The sequence below is a fragment of the Sprattus sprattus genome, assembly GCF_963457725.1.
Source record: "Sprattus sprattus genome assembly, chromosome: 16".
NCBI lineage: Eukaryota > Metazoa > Chordata > Actinopteri > Clupeiformes > Clupeidae > Sprattus > Sprattus sprattus.
The window spans coordinates 16,863,584-16,890,204 of record NC_137914.1 but is presented as its reverse complement, the minus strand read 5'-3'; the positions used below and the strand labels follow the sequence as shown (position 1 = coordinate 16,890,204).

At 43.9% G+C, this 26,621-nt stretch overlaps 1 protein-coding gene across 1 annotated transcript in view; it reads right to left on the bottom strand.

The window, feature by feature from the left end:
* The window catches only part of LOC308377138 (voltage-dependent L-type calcium channel subunit alpha-1D-like), a gene marked incomplete at both ends in the record, with an annotated part of 63,973 nt that overhangs the window by 12,046 nt on the left and 25,306 nt on the right, over nt 1-26,621 (bottom strand). The window contains 29 exons of the mRNA XM_080853712.1: nt 131-259; nt 2,060-2,143; nt 3,768-3,878; nt 4,007-4,165; nt 4,280-4,481; nt 4,655-4,801; nt 4,919-4,971; nt 5,125-5,232; nt 5,636-5,723; nt 6,064-6,170; nt 7,579-7,638; nt 7,967-8,096; nt 8,330-8,468; nt 8,592-8,643; nt 8,862-8,922; nt 9,021-9,135; nt 9,984-10,104; nt 11,752-11,959; nt 12,281-12,506; nt 12,829-12,989; nt 13,321-13,347; nt 13,561-13,648; nt 14,683-14,757; nt 18,254-18,423; nt 18,594-18,697; nt 19,706-19,902; nt 20,548-20,700; nt 21,574-21,716; nt 24,503-24,642. Of these exons, the coding sequence (XP_080709838.1) occupies nt 131-259; nt 2,060-2,143; nt 3,768-3,878; nt 4,007-4,165; nt 4,280-4,481; nt 4,655-4,801; nt 4,919-4,971; nt 5,125-5,232; nt 5,636-5,723; nt 6,064-6,170; nt 7,579-7,638; nt 7,967-8,096; nt 8,330-8,468; nt 8,592-8,643; nt 8,862-8,922; nt 9,021-9,135; nt 9,984-10,104; nt 11,752-11,959; nt 12,281-12,506; nt 12,829-12,989; nt 13,321-13,347; nt 13,561-13,648; nt 14,683-14,757; nt 18,254-18,423; nt 18,594-18,697; nt 19,706-19,902; nt 20,548-20,700; nt 21,574-21,716; nt 24,503-24,642 (3,558 nt within the window). The remainder of the gene's footprint in view (nt 1-130; nt 260-2,059; nt 2,144-3,767; nt 3,879-4,006; nt 4,166-4,279; nt 4,482-4,654; nt 4,802-4,918; nt 4,972-5,124; nt 5,233-5,635; nt 5,724-6,063; nt 6,171-7,578; nt 7,639-7,966; nt 8,097-8,329; nt 8,469-8,591; nt 8,644-8,861; nt 8,923-9,020; nt 9,136-9,983; nt 10,105-11,751; nt 11,960-12,280; nt 12,507-12,828; nt 12,990-13,320; nt 13,348-13,560; nt 13,649-14,682; nt 14,758-18,253; nt 18,424-18,593; nt 18,698-19,705; nt 19,903-20,547; nt 20,701-21,573; nt 21,717-24,502; nt 24,643-26,621) is intronic.

The window sequence follows — 26,621 nt, the reverse complement described above, 5'->3', positions numbered from 1 at the left end:
AGGGAGGCAGGAAGACAGACGGAAATCAGTGATATTAACATGCTGAAGTAGAATAATTTTTGTCTTTGAGGAGTTTGAGAGACACATCGAATGCCGCCAACCCCGATCAGTGTTCTTTCTCTCTGCTCACCTGAAAGGACTTGACGAAGGTCCACAGGAGCGTTCGAATGCCCTCGCCTCGGCTCAGCAGCTTGACCAATCGCATGACCCGAAAGAGGCGGAAAAACGTGATGGAGATCCGGGCGCTGTCCTGTGTGCTCTGGGAATGTTGGGGACAAAGTGAAACCCAATTAGAGGGAGGGTGGAGAGAGTGGAGACAAAAGGTGAACAAACCAAACACACACACACACACACACGCACAGAGAGAGAGATAGAGAGAGAGAGAGAGAAAGAGAGAGACAAAGAGAGAGGAGGGTGAAATATTCTCTTCATATCTTCATCAAATTATTCAGGCGAAAAAAAAAAAAAACTTGATAGAACCCAAACAAACCAACCAACTCAAAACAAAAAACAATGTTACAAGCGTGCAGTTGTGTGAGATACAGAGAAAGTGTGTCTGTGTCCTATGATAAATGACATCACATGCCGGGCTTATTTTCATATACACCTGCAAACATTATCACATTGCACACGCACAGGCTCAGTTTCAATGACTGCCAATGTGTTTAGGTCATGCAGTGTCCTGGGTTGTCCACGTTTGGAGGGGTGGTAGGGGGGATGCGTCCATGTTTACAAACATGCAGCTGTCCATGGTGGAATGAGGAGGAGAATGTGCTGTGTGGTTCGAGCAAGATTACAGTCAATCTTTTCCCTCCATTAGCATTGCGAGCAAGAGGCTGTGGTAACAACGCTTCAGATTAAGAGCACACAGGTGCTTTGTCACTGTGCATCCCTAGATCAATGGATCCTTGTGAGGATTCACATCTAGGAAAACATCCTCAAACACAGACATGTGGTGAAGGAAGGAAAGACTGATGCATTTTTTTTTTCATTTCAGCAAGAACAGGGACTCTGGACTTCAACATTATAAAATAAAAAATGAATAAAAAACATCACAACAACATAAACATAAAGCTGTTGGAAACAAGACTGTGGGTGGGGCCATACAAGGTCGGGGCTTCTTACCATGGGCACCACCTCGACCACTAGAAGGGCTTCTCTCTGCTTTCAAACCAAACACCTACATTAACAAAGTTCCTCTCATATACCCACTGGCACTACATAAACAACCAACAAAAAAGAACTTGCTTTCTCAATTACTGTACCAGTCTACCAGATCATTTTGGAACTGGACATACCAAAGCTTACACAATATCTACCACCTGATGCTACAGTTCAAACATTTGTATTACTTCATTATTTCATAGTGAATACAGTTAAAAATGACAGATGGGTGAAGTGAAGTTGAATGAACAAAACTAAATGTTAAGTAAAAAACAAAACATTATTTTTCACATATATAAATGCATGGACATTCTTGGATGTGTGTATGTTTACTATTGACAGTTTTACAAAAACAAACTTTTTTAGTAATTGCTGTAACGCCTTGGTTTATAAGAGATATTGCTTTTGTTCCAGAAGGATGCTCCAGAAATATGTCACCATTAAAATTAAATAAATAAACACACAAACAAATAAATAAATAACACAATGACACATATACACATAACAAAAAAAAAAACACTGGATGTGATTCAACAGTACATTTTTTTACACAAATAAATCAGGACAGTCAATCAAAAAAAATCATCAATACATTTTAAAACAAGTCAATTAAGTATGCACTATATTTCAAGAGGAAAGGAGTTTGAGAGAGCTTGAGAATGAAATAAATAAAGGCTTGAATAAGAAGAGTATTGCAGTGAACCCCTGATCCAAAACAGCCCCTGTATTAGGCAAGAGAATGGATATGTACATTTTACATCACAGTTATATTAAGTGACACATTGACATTTTGGCCATATCTTATGGGTCAGAGGCTAAAATATATTGCAGGGGGTCACTGCACAGCTTCTTCCTTCAAAGACATGAGAGAGCAGACATGGAAAGCACTACTTACATTCATCTCTGTGATTGCAATGTCAACGACGCTACCAACAACAATTAAGGCATCAAACGTGTTCCATGCATCGGCGAAATAATTCTGTTTGCACCACAGGAGAGAGCACAAGAGGGAGACATAGAGGGCAAAAAGAGGCGAAGAGGTAGTCCAGAGAGGGATAGAGAGAGAGAGAGAGAGAAAGAGAGAGAGAGAGAGAGAGATATGGGTGGATGTATGGGTGTTGAGGTTGAGGGGAGGAGAAAAGAGACAGAACAGAATGTCAGAAAGGCAAAGATAAAAGACACGGAACATCGCAGCCCGTGATTATGAAAGACAAGGAGGCCACTGTGTCTGGGTTGGTCCAAATCTAAGGAACTCCAAATTCTCCCCATAGCAGTTGCACAAGTCAATCATCTTCTAGTCTACCCTATATCACAAAGTTTCATTCCACTGAAACGCTCAAGTCTGAAGTTTTTTTAATCATAAATACAAGACCAAACAAGTCCAGACACCGTGCTCTCCAAAGCTCAGAGTATGGGCACAGCAGAAAGATAGCATGAACGAGAAGCTCCTCCAGAATACAAGCTTTAGTGAATGTCCTCTTGCGCCCCCTGCAGCCAGGGAGCCCACTCTGACAGACCCCTCTCCCCCCAAAGATGGAAGCCTAAGAGAGAGACCACACCAACATGCCAGAGGAATGAGGGCTATTTCCACATCGGGATGGAGGGATGAGAAGAAGAAGAAAGGGAGGGGACGGACCCATGCTCACACATACCTCATTGAGAATGATGTCAACTACACTGCCAATCACCACCAGGGCATCAAACCCGTTCCAGGCATCCCCAAAATAACCCTGGTGAGCAGCACCCGACCAGGGCAGAAGAGAGCAGAGGAGGGGAGAGGAAAGGAGAAGTGAGGAGAAAACAGGAGAGAGATAGGAGAAAAGCACAGGAAGAAAAAAAAGAAGTGGGAGGATAGGAGAAGGGAAGAGGAGGTGAAATAAAAGGAGGAAAAGGGAGAATAGGAGAGGAGAGGAGGAACAGGTGAGGATTAACACAGACCACTGGGGCTTTAAACACCATGGGCTTTGATGAGGGGAGAGGAACTTCTGCATGTGTGCTGGCTCTCACCATCTTAACACTCCCAGTCTGATTCAGATTAATACTACAGCGTTTCCTCCACATGGACTTCACTTGGGCTGGCCGCCCAGGTATATTAACAGGTGCAACAACTGTATATTTGACAACCCGTTGCATTTTTTTTAATTTGTATTTTCTTATCCGAGAGGGGTCTACTGAAAACGCACATACTCTGCAGAGAAACACATGGCTACATGGCTACATGTTTGTGAGTATTGATAAATGGCCCGTATGCATAAGCGTTGGAGCTACTCTGACAGACAGCTACTCTGACAGACAGTGCCATCACTAAAAAGTGTTTTATTCTCATTTTATGTTTACTTTGTCTCATTCTTCCCCTTTGGTTAGATGGGGGGTTTGAATTTGTAAAATACATTAAATATTAGAAATAGAAATAGAAATATTCAATAAATCTAAATATTGTGTTAGAAGTCACACGTATTTGTTGCCTGTCACATGTAGTAGACCATTTTTGAGCCGGCAAGTAATGTCAACCCTTTCTGCCGGCTACCACCTCAAGCATATTTCAGCCCTGTGGAAAAACACTAAACTACAAAAGAGATTGCATGTTATGAGACAGAACACACCCTTGGTTTGAAGGCAATCAATTTGAGGATCATCTCCACGGTGAAGACTCCAGTGAACACCATGTTGAGGATGTCCATCACATAGTTGAAGAGACCAGACTGGCCTTGGTGCTGAACACAGAGAAAAATGGGGAGAGGGGCAGGAATTCATGCAATATCTTTTTAAATAAAGGATTTCATTAAAATTAAAACTACATTTTTTAATTTTTAAAACGTTTCTGCTGCACTCTTCTACTCACCTGTATGGCCAGGCAGAGCGTGTTGAGGATGATGAGTACAAACATGATGTACTCAAAGCCCGCTGAGTTCACTACGTACCAGAACCTGTACTGGTGGCGGTTCTTAGGGATGTACCTCCTCACCGGACGTGCCTTCAGGGCATACTCTACACACTGCCGCTGGAGGGTCGCACAGGAGAGCGAATTATAAAGAGCAGATTCACTCACACTCTTTTACACACACATTCATACACACACACACACACACACACGCAAACACCCCCACACACAAACCTGGTTCTTGTCCAGCTCACAGTTCTTGTATTCTTTCTCTCCCTGTTCCTGGAAGGTGACGATGACGAAACCCACAAAGATGTTCATCATGAAGAAGGCGATGATGATGATGTAGATGATGAAGAAGATGGAGGTCTCCACACGATAGTTATAGATGGGGCCCATGTTTTCTTTGTTGGAGTCAATGGCCTTGTACAGGAGCCTAGAGAAAAGAGACAGATGATGAGAGGGAAATGCAATGTTGAGTAGTGGAAAGTGGGTAGCAATGTGTGTGTGTGTGTGTGTGTGTGTGTGTGTGTGTGTGTGTGTGTGTGTGTGTGTGTGTGTGCGTGTGTGTGTGTGTGTGTGTGTGTGTGTGTGAGAAGAGCTTCTTACGATGGCCAGCCTTCAAACGTGGACACAGTGAAGAGGGCCATCATGGCCATGAGCACATTATCAAAGTTGAAGTCGCTGTTGTGCCACACCCGATGTTTGATGACAGGCAGTGCTGTTTCACCAATGCTATAGAGGATGTATGTGCCTCTGTAAAGACAGACAGAGAGACATCAACATACACACACGCACACACTCACACAGACACAAAAAGGCTCACACAAATTGGATAAATAAAATCTGTTGGATAAATAAAATCCAACTTACTGGCACTCCTCTGGACTTGATTTGGCTTCGTCTGTGCAGCGGTAGAACTTTCCCTGAGTGACAGAGAGGGCGAGAGAAACAACTATCAAATATGAAGAAATACAAAAGAGGTGTTTAACACAGTGATAGCAGTTGCACATTGTATACACGTTGTACATAGTACTCAAACAAGATGTAAGTAATGCTAAAGCTGCTTCCTTGATTACCTTAAAGAGCTGCACACCAATGCAGGCGAACATGAACTGGAGGAGCGTGGTGACGATCATGATGTTGCCAATGGTGCGTATGGCCACAAACACGCACTGCACCACATGCTGTTTGGTCCCAACAGAAAGGTGAAAGGTCAGAGCAGAGTAAGGTCAGGGCTAAATGACTACATCATTCCAATAGCACCACTTCAACAGTAATGACTACTACCTTCACTGGGGTCACTACTGTCCCCTCCTCTACCCTTACTGGGCTTGTACTGTATCTCAGCACCACACGCAGATGGAGAACAGAGAAGAGAGGGGGAGGAGAGCAGAAGAGAGGACAGGACAGGAGGAGAAGAGAAGAAAAGAGAGGACAGAACAGGAGACGGGAAGAGAGGAGAGAGGGGAAAAAGAGAGGAGAGGATAACATGGTGAAGTAGAGGAGAAGGGGTGAGGTGAAGAGAGGAGTGGAGAGGAGAGAGTCAAGGAGAGGAAAAGAAAGCAGAGAAGAGGACAGGGGCCTGACCTTGAGGCCCTTGGCTCTGTTGATGGCTCTGAGGGGCCGCAGCACTCGAAGCACACGCAGGATCTTCACCACCGAGATGGCTGATGACCTGCATGTCACACACAGCCAATCATAACCAAGCCCTGCTAACCACCACCACCCCCTATCTCATTTGAGTGTGTGTGTGTGTGTGTGTGTGTGTGTGTGTGTACTCTGTAATGTCTCTGTCTGCTGGTGCTGCCCATATGTGTTGTCCATCTATCTATCTATCTATCTCACTGTATACTGAGGTCCCTTCATTCATCTTTTTACACAGTGTGTATTCTGAAGTATCATGCATACATGCAGTACTAGGCAATGTACTGTGCATCATACATATGATGTACTATAGTATGATAGTATTAGTAGTTGGGAAAGGTTTATAATGCACTTCAGTAGGCAGGACATACTCAATGCCAAAGGAGACTAGTGACACCCCGACCACCAGCAGGTCCAGCAGGTTGAAGTAGTTCCTGCAGAAGGCCCCTTTATGGAGGAAAGCCCCAAACGCAGTCATCTGAAAGAGATGCAAGGAGGTCAGATTACGTATGCAGCTGCCAAAGCTGCACAGTAGTCCCACATTAATACACACATACACACAAACAAAAAACAAACAAACACAAATATAATGTCTGTATACATCAAATCATTGACATGCTGATGTCAAATTCAACTAAATAGTTACTCAATTTAAATGTGCTCAATTGTTATTCACGAATAATTCATCATTCCACATTTTTCATTTTTAGTATTGTTTACAACAAACTCAAAGAGGGGAGTTTCAAATATTTCCAAATAACAGGAATCACAAATACACGACTTATAAAACTGCCCTTTGTGATTTCTCATAGACATTCATGAATTCTTCCTCTACAGTGAAGGGCTCTTTGAGATGAGAGCAAACACAAGCATTCAGAACATGGCTCCTTGTCAGGATGTGATCCGGTCCAACAGGCACCTCCACAGTGGATACACTGTACAGAGACCAATAGCGGACCACTTCCTTTCAAACACCCATTTGAATGACAAAACATGGGAAAAGACTCTTCCAGTTACACTCAAACCAATCTTGGGTTGCGTGACAGCAGCAATGGTAAATCATTATTTTGATTCCCATTTCATCAACAAAGCATGCTTCTTGTTACTTATGAAAGGGAGCTTTTGTTTAGCTTGGACAAGAGGGGAAATGCAATGACAGAGAGATGTGCTTTCCATTCAAATTATGACTGCAGGTTTGTGTTTTGTGGTCAAGCAAAGGACAAAGAATACTGGCTGAAATGATGCAAATAGACAAACGTTCGGAGCAAGCACACAAGCAGGACTTGTATTTGAACCTATGAGGACCCTAACATCCATAAACACAAGAGCCAGTAATTATTTATACTCTGCCTTCATGTAAGCAAGTCAAGCCATTGCTAACTGTATCAAATTTCTTTACCTTAAAAACTGGGAGGAATAATATTCGTGTTATGTTTACGATTCTCAAATGAAATTGAGACAAAAATACCCTTGAAAGCATATGCCTGGTGAATACTGGTTTAATACTGCATTGCCCAGACTACAATACTGATTTAACCGAAGTCCTGCTGATGACATTGTGAAGCGGATGCTGTTAACTGGTGCTTGGGTGAGTTCTTGTTAAAGGCAGACGTGTCATGGTAGCAGACAGAGCAGAGTGCAATGAGCTCTTCCCAAAAAACGAAAAACATAAACAAAAACAACATGCCCGACACATAGGGGAGGGCAGAGTGCAACGGGACTCGTGTTGCCATACAGACAAGTTTACCTTCAACAGGATCTCAAAGGTAAACATACTAGTGAAGACATAATCTGCATAGCCTAGGACCTGTGGAAGCAAGACGTTGAGAGGGTTACGGCACAGTCAGAGTAGCAAGGGCACACAGACAGGGCCAGGGGACATTTACCTTGAGCAGGATCTCTACCGTAAAGATAGCCGTGAATGCATAGTCAAAATAACCAAGAATCTGGAAAAAGGGGCGACATGAGAGTTTAATGAGGGCAAAACACACACATTGATATGGCAGAAGCTGAGAGTTTGCTGCAGTGCTGGTGGCTGAAGCCTAGAGGGCGCTGTGTGCCAAGATTTAAAGGCTCCTTCACTTGTCAACTACAAAAAGAAGCATTACGAGGGAAATTATGCCTTAAATGAGTGCACAAATCATGGTAATCTGCACTTTTCGGTTTTGTTAACTGTAATATTCTAAAAATAATACCTGGTAAAACACATTCAACATATATGTAATGTATGTGCTTATTTAGTTTAAGTGTAAGTTAATGTATTGATTGTCATACGATGTTGCGGGCGGAGAAGTTGCGGATGGGGTCCTCTGCGGCCAGGGAGACAGAGCTGAGCATGATGAAGACGAGGATGAGGTTGGTGAAGATCTGATGGTTGATCAGCCGGTGACAGGCCACTCGGAGGCTGGAAGGAGGAGAGCACACTTGATGGACCAACAGATGCATCTTTACACTACTTCAATCAATGCTTCCTCTACGAGTACACACTTGTTTGTGTACTTATACAAGGCTCTGTGTGCACATGTGGGTGGAAAAGAAGGAGAGAAGATAGAGGGAGAGAGAGAAGTAAAAAGAAAGAGTGAGAAGGAAAGAGTGAGAGTGAAAGAAAAGGAAAGAGAAGAGATAGTAGGAGCTCACGGGTTAGTCTTGCTGAAGATGAAGAAGGCACTGCCCTCGGGGATGGGCTGGATCTTCTCCTTGAGGTTGAGGTCTGTCAGTCTCTGAGGGCGTGGCCCCGCGGGAACCTCAGGCACTTCCACATCCACATCCTCCTCACCTGCACACACACAGAGAGAAGAGGCTAGCGGCTAGCAGGTAGCAGCTCACTTGTGCCACTCCACCTGAACTCACACATTTAACATGAAGTTCAAGGGAAAAGAGAACGAAGAGCACATTGCACCTGAGTCTGAGGTTGGACTCTTCTCCTCTTCTACAGGCTCCTCTACTGCAACCTGCAACAAACATCTCAGAGAGTTAACATGCGTGCACACACACGCACACACAAACACACACACACACATACACACACACAGACACGCACACACAGACACGCACACAAACACACACACAAACACACAAACACACACCCACACACACACACACAAACAAACAGACACGCACACAGAACGAAACAAACAGGTACACACAAATCCACATATGCTGAGCGCACCTTAGTTTCCACATCTTTAGCTTCTACCTTTTCGTCTTCTTTTCTGGACATACTGTCACTCCTTGGGGAAAAGAACACATTCCATTCAGTGAACTTGGCATTCGGTATGGAGAATATGAAGGATCAGTAGGTTCCTAAATGACTAATGTGATGTTATACCTGATGCTCTTCCTCCTCTGGATCTCCTCATCCTTTTCTCTCTGAGCCGTGTTCAGGCTCTCTGCATCTGCCAGGTTGTCAACGGCGATAGCCAAGAAGACATTCAGGAGGATGTCTGTGTTGACAGAGTTAGGGAGACAACAAAGAGAGGACACAGACGCCATAACCATACTCAAAGCCCTCACTGACCTCTCTGACCTTTCCTATTTTTTCAACTTTTCAAATACACAACTGAAACCACCTGAAACAAACAAATGGATTTTCCTCCCAAAAAAAATAAAATCCCATTAAGTTTAGGTTTGTCAGCTTGGTGTCACAAAGATGCTTTACCAAGAACTGAAGCCCAAATCCCACAAAGAGCAAGCCCCTGAGCTTCTGACAGGATTATGTGAAGAGACAACATTATATAAACCCCTGGATGAACAGACTCTGAGGTAGAGTAATCTGTCCGTTATTGCTTCGGTCAGAATCAATGACTATTTGTAATCTGTCATTCTTTGAGATTCATCTGTGCTGCTTGTGACTCATACCACTAGCATAATAAAAAAGCAGGGCAGTGTGAGGCAGGTAAAAGATAAAACATCTTGTATTGCAAACTAATTGAAATAAATCTGTTGTTTTGAACGTTTCACTTAATTTTGCTGTCTGCACATGCAGCAATAGACATGGCAAGAATTACATTTCACAGTAAATGTAGAAACAAGTTAAGACAGACTTCCTGAAACCATTTTGTTTTTAAACAAATCCTATACTACTGATACAGCTTTGCAAAATGAATGCAAAAATGTGTCTATTCGTTCAGCCCGGTCCTTTGTAAACCCACAAGCCTTCCTAACAACTGGGCTTGGAAGTCTTCGAATTAATAAACACAAGGTGGATGACATAAAATGGATGGATAATTCAATGCTGAGACCTGGGATGTTGTACAGAGAGCCCTTGCCACTCACAACCCCTGAAGGATACAGTTTCCACAGATGAAGAGGATGATGAAGTAGATGCAGACTACCATCCCAGAGGAGGAAGGTCCTCCATAGGCCATTATTCCATCATACATGACAGTGTTCCAGTCCTCGCCTGTCAATATCTATACACAAGCAAGGCAGATGTTTACTACTGTGTCCTCATACTCACAGTACACAAACACACAGATATACATACATCTATCTATAAATCCAGGAATCTCTGTGTGTCTGTCTGTCTGTCTAGGGCGTATCTCCCTGACGGTAGTTATTTTAGTTATGAGATTTCGCATGTAGCTTACGCATGTCATGAACCTGTGCAGCCTTGATTTTGAAGATTTTTGAATTTATAGTTTTCGAGATATTTGTATTTTACCGTTTCCCGTAGGAAACAATGGGTTATCGTTTCCCGTCCCGTCGGCACTATGGGTAGTGACGTCACAATCAAACGCGTAGCGTTATTAAACTATCCTGCCTTCACTCAAAGTTCAGAATAGCGTTGGATATGATAAGGAGGTCCGCATTCAAATTCTTCTTGGTGAACAGATACAGACTTTTGCTCAGGTAATCTTAAGACAGTGATTGATTTTATCTATTCGTTTATTTTTAAGCTTATTTATAATCTTAAGACAGTGATTGATTTCGATTTCGTTTATTTTTAAGCTTCTTTATATTAAGTTTCAATGTAATGTCTAGAGTTGTACAGTCATCTAACAGACAGGGAATAGTAATCCATCAAAGTCTGTCTAGGGCGTATCTCCCTGACGGTAGTTAGGCTACGTTAGTTATGATATTTCGCATGTAGCTTACGCATGTCATGAACCTGTGCATCCTTGATTTTGAAGATTTTTGAATTCATAGTTTGCGAGATATTTGTATTTTACCGTTTGCGGTAGGCACTGTAGTGAGGCACTATGTAGCGGACCCGCGTGACGTGAATGATGTCATAGTCATAGAACAGTCGTTGTCATAGATGTTACCCCAGCTGATGCGTATGGGCCTGGCATGTAACCAACTCTCATTACCATGTTAAGTAGTATATTGTAGTTTGATGTATTTGTATAAGAGTTAGCTTTCTATTCAATGTTGATGGTAAGCCTAGACCAGTGACCATGCGTTCATGCATCTAGATGCAATGAGAGAGGTTTTCAGATGTGTCCCGATGTATCTGTTGTAATTCGTGTGTAGACTTTGTTTTCTCATTATTGCAATATTATAAACCTCAGTCTGCATTTACCCTGGCTGGGAGAGGCTGTCATTCGGAAGATACTGTGTGTGATCGCCTTTGCTCTGTGTTCATTAAACCTGTCAGAGTGTATGAATAAACGGCTGGGTGCCAATCAAAATCACAACGCAAGAGTGGCCGCTACAAATGGTAGCTTATATTGATAAGCCTCGGAGGCTTTCAGATTGTACATTGCTTTCCCATCTGTTGCTATGGAGTCCACGAAATACGCGCAATTCTCGCTGTAAGTTATGTCGGGCCACGTCGTCATGTTATCCTCCCAGTTCTGCACTGAACAACAGCTAGCCTAAACCTACGTCTGCTTACTCTACAGAATGCATAATTCCTACGGGCACTGTACTAGTATATATACATACACATGCGTGTTAATGCACACCTACAAAAAGCAAGGCTGCTAAAATGCATGACTTCATATGATGCCCCACTTCATGTAAACTTCTAAGCACAGATACATACATGTACAGGAAAAGATGCTTGCGCACACGTACACACACGTACACACGTACACACACAGACACACACACACCTGGAAGACAGTGAGCAGCGCCTGAGGGAAGTTGTCAAACGTGCTTCTCTTGGTCACAGTCTCGTCGAAGTTGAACTTGCCACCGAAGAGCTGCATGCCGAGCAGGGAGAAGATGATGATGAAGAGGAAGAGCAGGAGCAGCAGGGAGGCGATGGACTTCATGGAGTTCAGCAGAGACGCCACCAGGTTACTCAGGGACGCCCAGTGACTGCAGAGGGACCGAGAGAGACAAAAACCAAATGCCATTACACGGGACAGGCTACGACAGACAGGTACAGCAAAAGCTGCCAATTACAAGATAGAGAACCTTCAGGTCCTTCAACATGCTCCCAAAAACCTGATGGCATCACTGCAGCTCAATGTCTCAAGCAGGAACTAGCAGGTAGAACTAACAAGGAAATGAGTGATATACCGGAGGCATATTGGTACCACATCTCGGTACACATTCACCAATAATGAACTCATGAACTCATAAACTACAGAACAACAGGGAGTGTTGCAGTTTTCTGGGAAGATTGTGGGCCCTTACCGTGTGACCTTGAAGATGCGCAGCAGGCGCACGCAGCGGAGCACGGAGATGCCGAGCGGCGACATGATGGCCAGCTCCACCAGGATGGTCTCCACGATGCCCCCGCACACCACGAAGCAGTCGAAGCGGTTGAACAGAGACACGAAGTAGCACTGCAGGCCCAGGCTGTACATCTTTATCAGCATCTCACACGTGAACATGGCAAGCAGCACCTTGTTGGCCACATCTGGGTAAGGAGGGTGAGGAAAAGAAAGAGAGAGAGAGAAAGGAGGACAAGGTAGGAGTGTCAGGTAGAGCTAGAATTACAATTTCATACAACAGAGAAAGATCAAACCAAAAAGAAACAAAAAAATCTTAAACAATCTGCAGAAGGTCTGTCTTTAACACTGAACCTGTGCTCTAATTGTTTTTCTCTGTGAAGGTTCAATCAACAATACAAAACCAATGGCAAGGGTGAAGAGGGGTTTGTCTTGTGTTTGTCTCGTCTTTGTGATTTAGTACGCCACACGAGCACGCAAGAGCAGGGCGGGAGAAGGTGTGCTACGTACTCTGCACGTGCGTGAGCCAGTCCGGCTGGTTGTAGTGCTCAGACGAGATGGTCAGCGTGTTGAGGAACACCAGGAGGATCACCAGCCAGTAGAAGGTGGTGGATTTCACCGCCAGGCGACACTTCCTGCGGCAGAACCTGTTCCAGCGGCGCCAGTGCCGACTGCAAAGTCACAAGAGGTCAGTCATCACATGTTTACAAAAACCATTAGACAACACCCTCCTGGACTGGCAGATACATGAAAAAAGCACTGATGAGAATGACTGCTTCCTCAGAAGTATTCACATAAAAATGAGGTAAGTAGTAAGTAATTAGTAATTAAAGACAGCAGATGGAAGATGGTTGGCTGTGAGCTTCACAATCATGACAACACGACAGTAATGCAAACAGATGTGATGAGATGAAGTCATGCAGGTGAGAATGAGTGAGACTGTTGTTGCCATGCACCACATGAGGACAGAGAGACGACGCCTCCACCACTGAGTTTACTGACCTGAATTTGGATTTTGTAATTTTTTGACTGGAATAAATCAAAGATGATATAGTTTCAAACAATATGCCTCTTTTCAAATACATCAATGTCGCTTTGTTTTTTAAAATAAAATGTACTGGATTCTATTAAGGTCAAATAGTCGGACAGACTTAAGACCTCCAATCTAAATCGCAATAATCCTGCACTGTTTTGACAAAGACCTACGTTTAGAGTCATTAACAAAAATGGACACAAACTCACCAAAGTGGTCCACAGCACTGGGCCTTGTCATCCTCCCCATTGGGGTTATCTGTATTCGCCGACTCCGTCTCACTTATGGGCACGCTCGCTGGGTGAATGAAACAGCACAGGAAATTATGTCAGTTTCCTGCCCACCACAGCCGACCCCTTAGAGCCAGGTAATAGCCAAACCACAGCACAAAGAGCCACTGTGACAGCTTCACAGAGATGTTTTTTTTTTTTTGATGTATTATACACAGTAGCTAGAAACAATATTACATCTGACTGTTCTCTGATTGAAGAAGTTATCTTTCAAACAGTAGAAAAAGCTCTGGGGCCGTGGCCCTTTGGGACCTGGTTTGGCAATACCTGACTGATACTCTGGTCTGCCATGAAGACCATTCCATATCCAGTTACCATGTAATGAAGTGAAACAAGTCATCAATAAGTATTGAAGACCTTTTCTGCTGTCATTTCTGATGCAAGAAAGTGGAAAGTGGTGTAGCATGCCAAAAGAATATCAGTGCACAAGATGATATTCAGTGCTAACAAAGAGAGAGAGAGCGAGAGAGAGAGAAAGAGAGAGAAGAGAGAGAGAGAGAGAGAGAGAGAGAGAGAGAGAGAGAGAGAGAGCGAGAGTGAGAGTGAGAGTGAGAGAGAATAAATTATGGGGAGACCATGCACTGGAAACACTTTCGTCACATACCACCTGCATCCAACAACCGAAAAAAATATTTCAAATGACATTTAGGAGGGGCATTCAGTTGAATGTATGTTATTTTATGCATGTTTGTCTGACAAGGTTTTTTCTAGGTTGTTTTAAGTTTAATTGTTGGCTGTGCTTGGGAATATAGCTCTTGAGCTGACTCCTGTATTACATGTTTAATGTTTACCTTTTTTGTTTTACATTTTGGTTGGAGAGAAAACATGCAAAAAGTGATGTAAGCAGACACGAGTCATGATCTGGGATTTATGGGTGAGTATTCCCACGCCCACACACAACCACCCTCCCACACCCACACATAACCACCCTTCCACACCCACGCCCAAACACAGCCACACACACACACACACACACACACACATATCCACGTGCATGTGTACATACACCTGGCCCCGCACACACTCACGCACGCCGTTTACCATGTGTCTCGGTCGACTGGCTGAACCAGCCGAACTTCCCTTTCTTCTTTTGAGTGAGGTCAGCCAAAGTCACCCCTTGGTTAGAAATGCAGTGTGCGCATTCAGACAGCAGGGGGAGTAGAGAGATAGCAGTGAACAGGAAGAAGCATCTATCAGCACCAATTACACACAGACACACTTAACAACACAGTGGAGGAGAGACTCAGAGAGAAAGAGACAGAGAAAGATTCAGAGAAATAGACAGACACAGAGAAGAGTAGAAAAAAGAGATAAAAAAGCTGAAATTGTACAGGATAGAGAATCAAAAGAGAAAACTGAGGACGAAAGGAGGACAGACAACTACAAGGAGCAGCTAAACATAACTGTCAAACATGTTCCAGCCTAGTACAGCAAGGGAGTCAAGTAGCTTGCAATTTATCAGTGCATACAAGCACACTCACACACACACGATCACAACTTCACAATTTTAGATAACATTATTACCAGTAAGAGGCACTGATCTTACATTTCATCATGAAACCAACTAAATACTTCAAAGCTGACGATCCCTGAATTTGTCTACATGACAAGTGAGCCTACGTGTATCTTCTAAGGATTTCAAATGTCTTAATACTGATGTGATGTGGTGGGAAGTTCATAACACCATGAACCCTGGGTACTATTTTTAATACTTTTTAACTCATTCACTCATTCATCATATTCCACACAGTTACGGGCAATTTGTGTGCATAATGTGCACAGATATAATGTGGGTCATAATGTTATTGTAAAAACAATTATTGTAATTATTGTATTGTAAAAACTATTTATCCAGCAACCATTAAAATATCTGTAAGCATTGCATGTCATAATGGCTGTATTGGCTCCTCTAGTTTTGGGGTCTAATGATCACTGGGGGTTCTAGCAGTGGGGAAATTAGAATTTTGAATGCATTATGCATTTGTCTGATTTTTAGTGACTATTATGCTAGATACTCTATGTTTGTTGTTTTTTATTTTTGTTGTATTAACCTGTGTTGAGAGGTAAATATAGCACTTATTTTAAAAAGGTAGTATGTTTAGGTCATCTTCCTAACTTCTTGATATTGGTTAAGCATACTAAAAAACTCCTCTGTTTATTTTTAGGCATTAAACGACTGGCATGGCTATGACAGAAAAACCCAGTTTGATCCATAATGCAGCAATGGCAGAAATGAAAATCAGCAATAAGCCTGGGTTATCAGAAACGCAAGGCTTATTGCATATCACTCTTACGCAAGAGTGGCCATGGTTATTGTGGGATTACTGATAAATCTTACCCTTCTTCTCTAAAAACCTGCCATCTTTATGTATGTGTTTTTCCTGGACAATAGAAGCAGTTCAAAGAGCCTACACAGCGTGACATACAGTAAACCCCGGGATCAAGTGGTGTTGTCATGCGATAAGTGGAGTTATGACTGCAGTTGGGTTTATGACGGCAGATATTGTGGAACAGTGGATATATGTTTAACGATGTAGGCTAATGGTCTCTATATAAGAGCCCGGGCTGCAGAATCAGAAGCCAGCCAATACAGTCTCCCATTCAGTGTAAACATACAGTGCAGTACACACGAGTGCGTCACATGACCATCCTGAGTGGCACTGAAGCAGATCAGTGGGCAGAGTGGGTGAGGGAGACAGAGAGAGAGAGGGTGAAAGACACACACGCACCGCACACAGAGAAAAAAGAGAGAGAGAGGGCGAGGGAGAGAAACACATATACCCTCACAAAGTGAGAGAAGAGAAAGAAAACACAGGGGGAGAGAGAGAGAGAGAGAGATTGTAGTGAGAAGTAAGAGGACAGCTAGTCCAGAGTGAAACTGAAAAGTGGAGAAAAGGGGGAAAGATGTGAGGCTTGGAGAGACGGTGGGAACGAAAGAGCATGAATGAAAGAGGGAGGAAGGCAGACACAAAGTAAGAGAGAGAGAGAGGGAGAGAGAGAGAAGAGAGAGATGTTGCTCCCCGGTGGTCGTCTGGTTTGTTTTCACTGTGCATCACGCGCCGCTTATATAAAGAGGATTTGGATTACACTCTCCCTCTTCCTCTTTATCTCTCTATCGCTCTCTCTCTTTCTCTTTCTTTCTTCTACAGAAGTAATATCATTCATCCCCTCCCATCCAATCCTAGCCTTGGTAATTATTAAAAGCGCACTGGAGCGAATATGTCTGTTGACTGCAGGACGTAGAGACACTCAACAAACCTGCAAAGTAGTACATGTCTTTGGGAGGTAACAATATACAGTCAGTGACTGTTTGACATTTCTTCCGAATCAGACAGAATTAAACATAAAACTTTCTGGCTGATAAGGACGACAGACCTGTTGCAGACACCCAAACAGTACTGGAGGCTATAAAAGCAACAGCTGTAATGGTACATCAGCCAAAACCCAGAGATCAAGCCCACAACAGCTTCTAGGGGATGGGTTACATCTGGACATGTGCAGGAGGCATCTGTGTGCGTGCGTGTGTGTGTGTGTATGTGTGTGTGAGTGTGTGTATGTATGTGAGTCTGTCTGTTCATGTTTTTGTGCGTACGTGCTCGGCACGAGTGTGTGTATATGCGTGTGTGCCCCTGTCTATGTGTAACCTTGAATGAGAGTTTAATGAAAGTGTGTTCATCAGCCAGGATTTACATAAGAGATAAGCCCATTGTGTGCAGACAGCTTGAGTGTTTAAAGCCTAGATGGCGTCATCATGTGTGAGTGGAGAGACTGTATATTTACGTGCACGTGTTACCTAGAGAGCGTGCGTACGTATGCGTCTGTGTGGGTCTCTACCTGCCCACCTGTGTACATGTGTGTGAGTGTATGCATGTTTGGCCACATCCCATCTTTGTATGTAAGTGTGCATGTGTGTTTGTGTGTGTGTGTGTGTGTGTGCCTCGGTAGCGAATGCCAGCCTGGTTGCAACCACGGCATCTGGTCGATTTGGTGCACAGAGAAGGAGGAGGGGAGGAGTAGCGTGAACAGAGATGAAAAGAAGGGATGAGTGGAAAAAGAGGAGCAATTTAAGACTGAAGAGAGCGGAGAGGAGGGACATGATGGAAGGATGAGAGAGAGAGAGAGAGGAACGGTCTGAGGAGATGAGAAAATGGAAGGACACAGAAGAATAATGTGAAGAATAAATGAGAGTGTTACACTGATTAAGAATCAGTTCTTTATTTCAGCTTTCTTTAGAAAAAAAGGCCACGCCAGGCAGCATCCATTAGACTCAACCAAGGTTTAAATGAAGTTTCCATTTTAAAAAGGTTTCAAAAGGTTTACGTTTTTTGGTGTAACAGAGGCTGCATTTGGGCGAACAGGTTTGTTATGCAGAAAGGCCAGTTTGAAGAGGAGAGGAGGCAGATGGTGGGAGACAGAATGTGGAGAGTATAATAATAAGTTCTATTAGTAGTACCTGTATGTGTGTGTGTATGTGTGTGTGTGTGTGTGTGTGTGTGTGTGTGTGTGTGTGTGTGTGCGTGTGTGTGCGCACGTGTGCATATATGTGTGTGTGTGTGTGTGTGTGTGTCTGTCTGTCTGTGTGTGTGTGTGTGTACATTCACATGTGACTCACTGTTGCGTTTGCCCTCCTGCTGCCCGTCCTCCTCATTCTCGGGGTCGATGTCCTCGGCCTGAGCAATCCAGTCCAAGTAGCCCTTCAGGTCCTCCTCAAGCTGCTGCTTCTCCCGCAGCTTCTGGAAGTCTCCGCGCGCCTTGGCCTTCTCTCGCTCCTTGGAGAACTCTCTGAGGACAGGGCCAGTGGATGTTTAAGGTAAGGATTCACTCGGGCAGACACACACATACACACACACACTCACACACACACACATAGGATTTATACCATACGCACTCAAACTAAGTAACTTAGCCACTCACCCACTGCCTCACTCACACAAACATATGGGGCAACTTACCCACTCAGCACTCCCAGAACCAGATTAAGGACAAAAAATGACCCAAAAATGACCAGGCTAACAAAGTAGATCCACGGGAGCTCAAAGCCCATGGCATCGTTCATCTGAAACACACACATACACACACACACACACAAACACACAAACACACACACACACAAATCAGTACTTTCTAATTCATACATCTCTTTATAACTTACAGGAAAGTGATGGGAAATAGCAATGAAAGCAATGGAGGGGCTGTTTGCAATGGAAGCACAATCAATTTTTTCACATGAGTCATACATTTGACAAACTGTGGAGGGCTTTATTCGAGACCACCCAGGTATTTTACAACACCCTTTGTCAATGCTGCCAAGCAATCGGCAGAATGAATGGAGGTAAAGGTGCACCTAGCGAGAGAGAGGGACACAATGAGGTGGAAGAACAAAAAGAGAGAAGGGGAGAGGGGAAGTGGGGGAGTGGGAGAGATAGAAAGGCGAAGGTCATCTCATCTCCAATCTCCTCTTTCAGTTCTGCCCCCACTCCACTCCTTTTATCCCTGCTGAGCGGTTGGGCGTCTTTATCAAACACACGGTCACACTCTCTTTTCATGGAACCATTTGCATGAGTTTACCATGGTAACCAAGGGACAAGCCAGCACCAGGGCCAGAAATTATTAGAAAGAGAGACAAAGAGAGAGAGAGAGAGAGAGAGAGAGAGAGAGAGAGAGAGAGGGAGAGAGAGAGAGGAGGGCAGAGGAAGAAGAGCTAGGGAGAGATGAAGGAAGTTTCACACAAGAGGTGCTTCTTTAGGTCTCCTTCCTGTTTCCAGGAATTGCCTAGATGGCTCGGGAGAGAGAACTTTACATAACTTATTAATCATTAGCCAACCTCCTTAAACACCATAAAGCCTCAGAGTTTGTGCTGTCTGAGTGTCGTGAGGCAAATTTGTCAACATAAACAACAGGGAAAGACAGACTGCATGTTTGTAATGGTTTGAGAATCCTGTGTGGTTAGTTTATTGGTCTGCGTGACTGTTAACAGTACCATCTGTGATGGCATTATGGGAAGTGGTTGGATGATTTTTATTTATTTTTTAAGGGTCAAACAGATTGCCTCTGCCGAACTCACCCAGTACAGCACGTCCGTCCAGCCCTCCATGGTGATGCACTGGAACACGGTGAGCATGGCAAACAGGAAGTTGTCAAAGTTGGTGATGCCGTTGTTGGGGCCGTGCCAGCCTTCTTTGCACGCGGTGATGTTGACCGGGCAGTTGCGCCCGTGACCTGACACGGCACACGGAGTCGGCTCGTCTTCCGCCGGGGCACCTGAAAGGATGGGAGAGAACAAAAAGGACAGAGAGAGAGAGAGAGAGAGAGAGAGAGAGAGAGAGAGAGAGAGAGAGAGAAAGGAGGGAGCACAAAAAACAGAGTGAGATAACAGCTCAAGACAGACTGGAGGTCAGGACAGTGAGTAGAAAGACAGAAAGAAACACAGAAACAAAGCAAGAGGCCAGTTTGAAGGTAAGGGAGATAACAAAGGGGACATACTAGGACGTATCAGGTAAAAAGAAGAAATGAAAGACACAGGCTTAAGGAGAGACAGACAGTCAGGGATGCACCGCCAATTCAATCCAATTCAGACATAGGAAAAAGAGAGACATAGTTAGACTGAGCTAAACACGAAACACATACAGAACAGTAGAAAGCGGGCAGGGGCACACAGTGAGTGTGCCTCCACATTGCTGTATCCTCCTGTGTCACCCTCCTCCGTCTCTGCATCCGCACGCTGGATGTTTCTGCTGAGTCACACTGCACTCTCTCACCGTCCTAAGGGGGAAATGGCACCCGGAGCGCCGCTGTTATTTCCGTGCCACCTACCCCCCCTCTGTGCCAACGGAGGGCCATCTGGGCTGGAGGAGACCCCGGAGCCCACAGGCAGAGATTCCCCCCTCCCTCGGCAGGGACACCCACCTGTGGTGAGCAGGTAGCAGGTGGCGTGCATCTTGCCGATGAAGAGCTCCAGGCCGATGATGGCGTAGATGATGATGACGAAGAGCACGAGGAGGGCGATGTGCAGGAGGGGGACCATGGCCTTGATGATGGAGTTCAGGACCACCTGCAGGCCTGGGGAAGGAGAACAAATAATTAGGAATGGTCAATTTCCCTCAGGATAAATAAAGTATCCATCTATCTATCTATCTATCTATCTATCTATCTATCTATCTAATCATGCTTGTTTCAGGAGTCTCAGACCTCAGAGTAGTGGAAGTGATTGAAGCATATGTGACACTACTAAATTGAACACACTGTTGGTGTGAAAAGGCAACACTTCACATCATACAGGGAAACGTAGTGAGACAGTGGTGACTGAATAATGTAATGTGTCAACTGACGGAGGCAACTAACAATAAGCTAAGGACAAACAGATGTAGCAACAACAATATAAATTAATAAAGTACGGAATGAAGGACTGAATGAATTAATGAATAAATGAATGAATAAATAAATGAATAAGAGAGTATGGACGTAGGCCCTTTTAGGACTACTTTTAGATTCTCCACGCCAAATTTAGAAACACCACTTCCTCAGATGATGTCCAGCACAACACAGGTACATTTGTTTCCTATCTTCATTGTATTCCTGATCAAAACCTTATCAGACAAACTGAAGAAATATAAAGGTGAATGTTGTTGATGATAGTAAATGAGCATCACAAGTCGGTGAATGACTCAGTGAATATGTCCGTGAGGGGAGGAGAGTGCATTGTGAGGAGGGGAGAGGATGGTGTCTGCCAAGTTAGTGAGTGAGCGCGAAAGAGTGACTGCTGGAATGGATTTGGATTGGATTGGTAAGGGTGGGAGTGTGAGTGAGAGTGTCAGAGTGTGAGAACATGTAATTGTATGTGAGAGACTGCATTAGAGAGAGAGCGTGAGGGTGAGAGACTGAGTGTGTGAGTGTGTGTCACAGTGAGAGTGTGTGAGCGATCGGGGCACTCACTGGGGACTCCCGAGACGAGACGGAGGGGACGGAGCACCCTGAAAGCTCGCAGCGCCTTCACGTCAAACCCCCCTGGCTTTCCCCCACCTGGACCCGCCACGTCGCCCTCTTTGGTGATCACCTCCAGTATCACACTAAACAACCTGTAGACACACACACACACACACACACACACACACACACACACAAACACACACAATAATCAAATACATTATAAAGTTATCAAAATAAAAGCAAGGCAAGTTACTTCTTTTTTAATGTTCAAAACGGCCCCCTTAAGTATCAAACGAATGCTGTTGCAGACAAATAAAGTTCTGTGTGGAGATCTAGCGAGAGGAGTGCTTTAAGGGGTGATGTGACTTCTCCATGTCTTGCCTCCAGTGTCTGTCTCATTCACTCTTTGAGTGCTAACTCAGAGAGGAGCAGACAGACTGACTCATAGAGATCTGAGGTCAGATCTATGCCTGCCTTCTGACAGATGTCTTTTCTGAGCGACGAGGCCTCTGTTCCTCCTGACTTCTGTTCCTGTTCCATCCCAACTGTTCCTTCACGTCGCCCCCTCTTCTTTATAGATGCAGTCTGTGACACCTCAGTAGTTTAAACTGAAAGGCAGCAATAGAGGGTGTGGAGGGGGGGGCCTGTCTGTGTAAAAGGAGTCTCTGATGTGGAATATGGAGGTCCACCATACAGATGCCTGTGTGTGTGTGTGTTTGTGTGTGTTTGAATGTGTGTATGTCTGTCTGTCTGTCTGTCTCTCTGCTCTGTGTGCCTGGGGGGTATGCATAACTGAGTTTTATAAAACTTTTTTTTCTGAAACGTGATGCATTTATTTTTTAAACTTCCCTTTCAGCACACCTATGGGTCTTATAATATGTGTGTGCTTGTGATCTAATATTGTGTAACACTAAGGATGTGCATGCATACATATGTCTTATGATTTAAGAGTGTGTGTTAGTGAGTGTGTGTGTGTGTGTGTGTGTGTGTGTGTGTGTGTGTGTGTGTGTGTGTGTGTGTGTGTGTGTGTGTGTGTGTGTGTGTGTGTGTGTGTGTGTGTGTGCGCGTGTGTGTGTGTGTGAGTGTGTGGTGGCCAAATGTATGCCATGCCCTTTTTGTTTGCCCCACTGAGTTTACCCAAACAAACAAACATCTTCCCTGAGGCACAGAGCCAGTTGGTCATGCATCCATTTTCGGTGTTTTCCTAATTCTGCCCGGCCGACCGTAAAGTGTAGAAGACCACTTACACAAGCTCACCATCTGAGCATGTGCACTTAGCAGCGCCGCAAGCGCCACTGTCACACTTCAACGCTTAAACTGGTGAAGATTTTGGATAGTGGATATACACTGAACGTAATACGTTAAATGTACTAATACAGTGGTTCTCAAACGTTTCAGTGTGAGTACCACCTGAGAAAATATTTGGCTTTCAAAGTACCACCATTGTAACTATCATTGACCTTCGGTAGCCTGCTGCACGATAGGAACTAAGTGTTATTACCTCACTGTAATGGCTGATCAGGAGAATAAGCATGGCTCAGATAAATAGCAAACTTAAATTACAGGGATCTAGTTGTTTTAATTATTTTTAATTTATATTTTATATTTAATGATTAATATCCTAGTCATAAAAAAATGGAAAACTGTCTGAGTACCACCAAAAGGGAGCCGTGTACCACCAGTGGTACACGTACCACAGTTTGAGAACCACTGTACTAATATACTGACTTTGCCAAAAACAAAGAATGAATCCATATATATATACTGTATATATTTATTTATATATATATATATATATATATATATATATATACTGTATACATATATACATACACACACACACACATAAATATACATAGTACATGTCAGAAGATATACATACGTAAGAGTTGGCAGCCTTAGATTAGGGCTTTAGCTGAATACAGATTGATATAATCTCTGAGAGGCATGGGTCAGCCAATGCAAAACTAAATGAAATGTAAGTACAAATCAAGGCTTCAAGGCAAAGTTGCACAAATTGCATCTTGTAAAAGCCTGACCTAGAGGTCGAATATTTCCAATTAAATTAATAAACACTTGTTTATTTTGAATTCATTTACATATTTTCTGTGACCTTTTGCTGACCTAGAGATGACCATGTTGTCTGTGCCCGTTTGGAAAGGTTGTTTTCCCTAAGGACATGTTTTAATTCAATGCCCAGAAGAGCCCTTGCAGACATGCAACCCCCCATCTGTTCTGCAAGAGAGCCACATGGACTCTGTGAGGAGACTATGTTGTTGACGCATGTCTGCGGTTCTAACAAAACCGCTGAAAAAGCCCCCCTTTTCAAATGCCAAAGTCTAACAAGGGGGAGCAGTTTTCTTCATATAGAAACCAAAACCTCAGTACAATACAGTCCACTGTATTGGGGTTGAGCATAGAGCTGGCTGGCTGTGAAATAGTAAACAGTTGCTTCCCAGGTGAATTCTCTGTGTTGTTGTTGTTGTTGTCTGTGCTGAAGAGCAGCATGACACACAGGCCTTTGGCATGCGGCCCACAACTTTGCTGATCGAGTCTAAGAGTTCTGCTCTCCTTGGCTGCACTCTTATCTGTGTGACTGGTAACCTGGGGCAGACAGCCAAGGTCATGGAGGGGGCAGAGGATGACTTAAGGCAGGCTTAGTGGAGGTGACACACATTAGTATATGGACACTACACACCCAGCACACACACACGTACACACGCACACACACACACACACACACACACACACACACACACACACACACACACACACACACACACACACACACACACACAGTACTATATACGCTGTATCAGACACAGAGTACAATACACATATAGGCCGCTTTAAGTGTCAGCAAGTAGTGAAACATGATGTGTATTGGATACGGGACTAAGAAAAAGAAACGTTTTTTTTTTTGTTCAGTACTTACCCCACTATAACTATGACAAAGTCCAGCATGTTCCAGCCGTTTCTGACGTATGAGTTCTGGTGCATTACAAGTCCGTAGGCTATGATCTTCAAAAAGGTCTCTATTGTAAAAATGATGAGGAAGGCATATTCTACTGTTTCCTGTAGGTAAAGAAGAGACGGTGGGAGGGGGAAAGAGAGTGGTTAGTCTGGAAAACATTTTATTTCATTGCACTTGAATTGTCTTGAATTGTTATGAATCACCGTAGTTTCACAGCAGCCTCTGAACCATTGAAATGAAGTGTTACGTGTGTGAAACCAACAGCAGTGATGTAAACCACAGTATCACTATAAGCTCAAGGTGCAAGCACAAATCATGAGGAGGGACACAGAACAAGCACAGCAAAGGGTATAATAGACAATCAGACAGAGAGAGGGAAAGAGGGCATGAGGAAAGGAGAGAATAAAAGAGAAAGTGTATATCATGTAAAAATAGCAGAGCCAATTATTCCCTTCAGAAAGCACTACCCGGGGACACTTGTGTAGACATCCATCTAATGACCAATCTCCTGGCAAAAGCCCAGCACAGCACCTGAGCAAAGACCTACGACAACCCCTCCGTAGGTCACACACACACACACACACACACACACACACTCTCTCTCTCTCAAGCACAAACACACACACGCAAGCACACGCAAGCACACACACACACACACACACACACACACACTCAAACACACACACACACACACACACACACACACACACACACTCAAACACACACACACACACACACACACGCACACAAGCACACACAGAGGATACAGGTTGTTTCTAGATTAATGCTGGTGCAAGTGCAGCCACAATTAACCTGGATGACTACATTATCCCATTCTGACAATAAAATCTCTTTCTTCATCATCGCCGGTCATCCACGCCCAGCCAGTAAAGCGATTATGCGCACAGATCCGTTGGGACGAGGGGTAGAGGGGTGAGTGGAGAGGGAGGCTTGTGGCTGGGGTGTTGGATGGGCAGATTTCCGCCAGCGATACACGCAATCCTGCCTCCTCTCTTTATGAAATTGTATGGTGTGGTCAGCCACGCTTATCACAAACGGTAATGAGAAGGTTCCAGGGATTACATCTTTTCTCAGTCGCTTTGGTTTGTTTTTAGTGCTTCTCTCGAAACATTTAGTACAAACAGCACCACATAATGGATTACTGGCAAAAGCCCATAACTCGCTCAAAAAGCTTAGATTATGTCTCAAAAGTAAGTAATTATGTCAGTGAATGTGTCAGTGACACCAAAATACAAGTAATTTTGTCATGGTTTGTAATCAAGACAGTCAAATGTTTTAGTCTTGTTGTTAGTCTAGTCAATATAACAAGTATATCCTGGAAGTGCAGTCCTTATTTCCAAAGTGCTTTTTACTGTATCTTTTTCAGTCACAGTAATTTATTATCACCCCAGATTGTTGTATGTCCCTTACAAACTAAATATCATTCTCAAGCATGTTGATAATATTCATGTCACTGAAATTTCAATTCAACAAGGCTCTTGAAGAATATTGTAGTGAAACCACTACAGATGGTCTAGAATGCTGCGGCGCGTCTGGTGTTCAACCAACTGAACAGGGCACACGTCACCCTGCTACTTATGGAGATCCACTGGCTGCCTGTAGCTGCTCGCATTAAGTTCTAGTCACTTATGCTTGCTTACAGAGTGATTGCTGGTTCTGCTTCCACTTAATTAAATGCTCTTGTAAGGGCAAATGTTACCCCACGGATGCTGCGTTCGTCTAATGAGCGTCGTTAAGCACTGCCGTCTGTGCAAGTACGGCAATCTAGACTATTCTCATTCGTAGTTCCAAGTTGGTGTAACGAGCTGCCTAGCACTACCAGAGCAGGTGCATCCCTCTCTACCTTTAAGAAGCTCTTGAAGACCCAACTCTTTAGAGAGCACTTCCTTTCCTAACTTGCAGTTCCTCTCCCTTCCTCTACCTCTCCTTATCTTTCCTCTAATGCCATCTCCTCTAACTAGGACTTAACTCGCTCTTACAGTAGTTACATTTCTGCACTTTTTATTCCTTATGTCAAGCAGTATTTATTGTCTCTATTGCTTGTAGCTTCATTGTTTAC